Source organism: Manacus vitellinus, unplaced genomic scaffold, assembly GCF_001715985.3.
Source record: "Manacus vitellinus isolate BGI_N305 unplaced genomic scaffold, ASM171598v3 scaffold_21_pilon, whole genome shotgun sequence".
NCBI classification, from domain to species: Eukaryota; Metazoa; Chordata; class Aves; order Passeriformes; family Pipridae; genus Manacus; species Manacus vitellinus.
Genome location: NW_021939546.1, coordinates 3034627 through 3040301, shown reverse-complemented (window position 1 = coordinate 3040301; position 5675 = coordinate 3034627). Strand labels below are relative to the sequence as shown.

At 45.2% G+C, this 5675-nt stretch overlaps 1 protein-coding gene across 1 annotated transcript; it reads left to right on the top strand.

Annotated features, from left to right (window-relative positions):
- Nucleotides 1-563: 563 nt before the first annotated feature.
- NAA20 (N(alpha)-acetyltransferase 20, NatB catalytic subunit) lies at nucleotides 564-5080 on the top strand. The gene is made up of 6 exons (XM_018072339.2): nucleotides 564-728; nucleotides 863-887; nucleotides 976-1066; nucleotides 2235-2370; nucleotides 3349-3494; nucleotides 4752-5080. The coding sequence occupies exons 1-6, from the start codon at nucleotides 676-678 to the stop codon at nucleotides 4835-4837; spliced, it is 537 nt and encodes a 178-aa protein (XP_017927828.1). The 5' UTR covers nucleotides 564-675; the 3' UTR covers nucleotides 4838-5080.
- Nucleotides 5081-5675: the final 595 nt, after the last annotated feature.

The following is a 5675-nucleotide window of genomic DNA, read 5'->3' as shown; positions in this document are numbered from 1 at the left end:
GGCACAGTACCACTTTTTGTCACACGCCTTACACTGACACAGTACCCGGGACTGGTGGTCAGTGGTATGACATTCAATACAGAGTATAGCAGAAGGCAAAAGTTTTTCTAACCACCTAGGTTAGAAAAACCTAGGCTGTCATGTTGCCAATCTAGGGCTAATAACCGTGTGTTTCTTGTATAATAGGCTCCGCCTAGCACTGGTTCATCAAAAACACTGTATCCATATTCCCATAATGGGCCCCCACTTCTCCCAAGTCCAAACCAACGTCTTAGGGACATTCTTTGTTCAGTATCCAAAAAACATTCTGCTGGTCCTCTTCCGAGGGTCGGTCTGAGGGTCAGTCTAAAGGTCTGGATCTGTTAGGTCGTATGCAACGCACAGGCGTCCACTGCGGTCAGTGGCTGAAACATAGAGCGCTTTCCCAGCTACCCGCCCGCTCTCACGGCCACAGACCCTCCGCTGCCTCTGTCCGGCACGGCCGGCGGCGGCAGGTCCCGGGCCGGGCCGGGAGCGGAGCTGTGTGGGAACCCGGCCGGGAGCGGGGCGGTTCTGCGGGGCGGGGACGCTTCCGCTGCCTTTCCGTGGCGGAAGTGGCGCTGTGGCGCGGGATGGCTTCCGGGTCAGCGGCAGCGGTTCCGGGTCAGCGGCAGCATCGTCTCCGCGATCAGCGCCATGACGACGCTCCGCGCCTTCACCTGCGACGACCTCTTCCGATTCAACAACATGTGAGCGCCACCCGGACCCCTCTCCCCTGTCCCTCCCCCGAGCCCCTGCGCGCTTTCTCTTCCCCCGGCGTGCTCGGTGCTCCCCGCCGGGCCCGGGCTCGGGCCCGCGCTGAGCGCCGCTCTCTCCCCCACAGCAACCTGGACCCGCTGACCGAGACCGTATCCTTCCCGCCGGGGCGGGGGCGCGGGGCCGGGCGCGGGCGGCGCAGCCGTGGCGACCGCAGTTGCTCCTTAACCGAGCGCCCAGTACGGGATCCCCTTCTACCTGCAGTACCTCGCCCACTGGCCCGAGTACTTCATCGTCGCCGAGGCGCCCGGCGGGGAGCTGATGGGTTACAGTGAGTGCCGGGTGCTCCGGCGGTAACGTCTCCCTTCATTGCCTATTTGGGGCATTTTAACGCGGGAGCTTTTCCTACTCTTCGCGTTTTCCACCGACCAGGGAAGAGGAAGGTTGCGTTGCATTTTCCCGTTTCATAAACATCTAAGGGTATTACGTGGGACTCACGGCAGCAGCTTCCAGTTTGACGTTCCTAGTGCAGCGAGGAGCCTTGGCTGTGGTAGCTCCACCCGGGTTTGGTACAGGCGAATAGGTGTTTATGTAATCCTGGAGTCCAAGTCACTGTGCTCAGCTCTGATCACACACAGTCAGTAAACGTGCTGGACTTGGCTTTTGCATTGTCCTGTAAGGGAAAGCTCTGCTTCTGGATGTCTTTGCTCATTTACTGTGGAATATTTGTGTTTTTCAGAAATCGTGCCAGAGAGAGCTGCCAAGAGGTGGGGTGGGGCAGGCGGCAGATCTTTGCAGGGATCCAAGAAATAAACTATTTAACACAGTGAAGCTTAAAGTATGTGCTGTACAGAACATTTCTCTGTACTCACCACAATAGTTGCTTATTAGCAGTGACTGATATCTGTAAGAGCATCGTGTGGAAGTGTAAATGTTCATTAATGAACTAACACTGGTTTAGCCCTTTGTAGAAAGGAGAGAAACTAGAAAGAAGCACCCTAAAACAACATCCCTGCCTCCCCCTCCCCCTCTTTTTTTCCCCCCCTAAACATACTGTGTTTGCAGGGCCTCGGCTTTCTGTTGGCAGATTGGCAAAGCTTCCTGAGCTCAATTCCCCCACAGTCTCCAAAAGTCTCAAATCGTTGCTGGGATGGTAGTTTTGAGCTTCTGGCCCTCTGTTATTTTAGTCAAATCCTAAATTCTGTTCAGTGAAAGACTCGTGAGAATTGCTTAAAATTCACATTTAGAAGTCACACCTTAAGCAAGGAATTTGCAAAGTTGTTTTTCTTTACACTAGTTAAGAAATTGCTGTAATACTTTGAGCAAAATGACATCCTCTGTGGTTGCTGAATCACAGAGTGATAAGGTAGACATTCCTGTTTGGGCCTTTACCACAGCCATTGCAACATTTGTTTATACACGGCTTATTCCTCTTGTGAAGTTGTGTGGTTGCAGGGGGTGTGTTACTCCAAAGGTGCTGATGCTCTGTGTGTTCACAGTCATGGGGAAAGCCGAGGGCTCCGTGGCTAGGGAAGAATGGCACGGACATGTTACCGCTCTCTCTGTTGCACCAGAATTCCGACGGCTGGGTTTGGCCGCTAAATTGATGGAGCTACTGGAAGAAATTTCAGAAAAGTGAGTAATATGCCTATCTTTAAACGTATCTTTAAAAGTAATATTCTTACAGGCACCTGTCCCTGGCTCACATATTTGATGTGCATGAAACTGAGACGGAATTTTGCTGTAAGCAGTGTTCTGATTTTCTGAAGTTCCTCATAGTTGGAGAACAGGAATTATGAAAGTTGCTTAGTGGTTTAAAAATCTTGCGATTTCTCTGAGCTAGAATGAGTAGGACATAGCCTGAATTCCAGTAGCGATACTGTATAAAAGACCCTTTTCTTGACAGGAAAAGAGCTTTGTGAAACATCAGCAGTGTTTCCTGTTGCAGGGCCTACAACATACTTGTTCAGTAACTGTGAGCTTTGTGCAATGCATTCAGGCACAGCCTTGAACAAATTTTGTACTGCCGACAAAATTATTTTTTTAGCTTACTTTCCATCTTCTTGGTTACTTGTATCTATGAAAATTTAATTTAATGTCAAATGAACCCACAGTGAAATGTCCTTAACTCATTCTAGTAGGGCAACTCCACTTGGTAAAAACAGAAAATAATACAATATTTTGAAAAATTTGCCTTGTGAGGTAAAGGACTATCCCCCATTAGGCAAATGAATTTTTGTGACTTATTCCAACCCTCCTAATCCAATGCAATCTAAAATGTGGATTTATTTTTTTTAAATCATATCACATGGATATGAAGCTTGTGTGCCCATTTAGCTTGTCCTTTTCTTTCTGTTCACATTTCCGAAGCCACTGGCTGGTATAGAAGGGCTGTGTGACAAAAATAAAATGAAATCTATGCCTATGCTTGAATTTTCCCTTGGTAAAGGAGTCCATCTGTTATTACAGTGTGGAAGATGTTTGATTAGTGTACTACATCATCAGACTTGCTTTGATATGATTACAGTTTATGGGTTGTTACTTAGAAATACATTCACCTACTGTTCCTTAACCTGTTTTTTCTTTGTTTGTTTTTTCCTCCCCCCGCTAAAGAAAGGGTGGATTTTTTGTTGATCTCTTTGTGAGAGTATCAAATCAGGTTGCTGTAAATATGTATAAGCAACTAGGCTACAGTGTGTACCGGACAGTGTTAGAGTACTACTCTGCCAGCAGTGGGGAGCCAGATGAAGATGCTTATGGTAAGTATTTGTTCTGCCTCAAGTTGAATGGAGTGATTCTCATGTTGAGGGTTCCTGGACTTGTTTGTAAGACTATTATTATTTTTTTTTGTATATGAAACAATTTCAGATAGTTGTTGATGAATGGGATTTTGTATCCTCCTTTAGATAACTTTTCCTACTGAAGATTACATCAGTTACAAAACCTAATCTTTCAGTTTACACATTTTGTAGCATCTCTGGCAAAATAAACTACAAAATAAGAATAAAAAACGAAAAGGAATGGAAGTGCTTTCTTCCTTTCTTCCCATAACTGGGACTTGAAACTTTGTTTTTCTCAGATGTCTGACTACAAATTTACAGATGTCAGTGGCCCACAGTGGCAGAGAATTGGGTAACATTTTCAGTGTAAAAGGGAAGGAATATGGAAATTCAACTATGTTAATGTTGATTCTGTTAACAAAAGTGCTTCCTCCTTCTAGATATTTTTTTTCTTTTAAGTATTCTCCCAAAGGGTTACATGGCCATGCTGTGTGTCATTTCTGTTCTTGCACTATTCATTCAATATGTAGGATCACTGTGAAATATAAGGGCTACTGACATATATCTACTGTTGTTGCAAGTGCCTTAAATCATATATTTGTCCCTTTAGCCTGCCACTTCCTTTCCATTCCATCAAGTTTCATGCAGTGTTATATTTCAGTTGATAACATTGCTGCTGAACAACGTTAAGGACATTAAATTATTAGTGTATCTAGAGGAGAGCAGCCAAGATGGTGAAAGGTCTCAAGGGCAGGACTTAGGAGGAGCAGCTAATATCCATGGGCTTGTTCCACTTGGAGAAGGCAGAGGTGTGCCCTCATCACAGTCTAAACCTTCCTCAACTGGGCACCACTCTCTCTGGTGACCAGTGATAGGACATGAGGAGATGGAGCGAAGCTGAGTCAGGGAAGGTTCAGACTGGATGTTAGGAAAAGGCTCTTCACTGAGAGGGTGGTTGGTAACTATAACGGGCTCTCCAGGGAAATGGTCATGACACCAAGCCCATCAGAGTTCAGCAAGAGTCTGGACAGTGCTCTTAACCATATGGTTTAGTTTTAGGTAGTCCTGTGTGAAGCAGGGAGTTGGATCCTTATGGGTCCTTCCAACTTGAGGTATTCTATGATTCTAGGAAATTTTCTCGATTAAAAATGATCTTATTTTAATAGAGAATTCACTTCATATGGCTTTGTACAATGACCACTGTAACTATAATAGCATTTTTTCCTTTTGCCACAGATATGAGGAAAGCTCTTTCCAGAGATACAGAGAAGAAATCAGTTATACCTCTGCCTCATCCAGTGAGGCCAGAAGACATTGAGTAACTGTAAGCTGTGATTCTCAGGCAACTTACTAAGTGTCAGGTCTGTCCTCCTCAACCTCCAAAGAACTTACAGATGAGAAATTTTAGGCTGAATGTTTTTCCCTTGAAATACCAAAAAACAATGTTGAGAAGCTGACTAACACTGCTTCTGTAGGTAATAGCTGTATACTATCACACTTACTCTGTTATTTTTCCTTTGAAATATTGGAAATTCAGAGACTATTAAAATGGAATTACCTCCTGTGTGGTCATTTTCTTGGTATTCTTTCAAACCAAAGTACCTGAGATCAGTCATAGTAAAGACTCTTTAAATGCATTTATTCATGACCAGTGGAAATACTGTACAATACCCAAGAAACTTGGAGAAAAGTCTTTCCTCTCTTCATGGCACGGGCATAGGATTGAATTGTTCACTGTTGAGTTGAAGAAGCCATACAAGCAAGGCAATCAAGGGTTTTTCTCATTGTGGACCAGATTCAAGACCAGTTCTGTGTCCTGGGTGCCCACATGTTCCTTGACGTGCTGTATCCAGTAAAGTAACTTGCGGTAAAGGTTTCTTGTTTTCTTGTACTCCCCTTGCTCAATTTCAAGGTCAATGTTGGTTTTCCAAAGAACCTGCTCAAGAGAAGTCTCTTATGTTCACATGTCCTGCTCCCAGCCAGGACAGGGTTAGTGTTTGCAGTAGCCAAGAGGGGCATGGCCAGGACAGGGCAAGGGTTCACGGGTTCCTTCTGGTCGGGTGGGGTCAGGCTCTTTGGTGAGCATTTACATGTGAACCACTCTCCTCTTTCTTGTACAGTTTTGTCATTAATACTGTTGCTGTTTGTTTTCTTATGTCA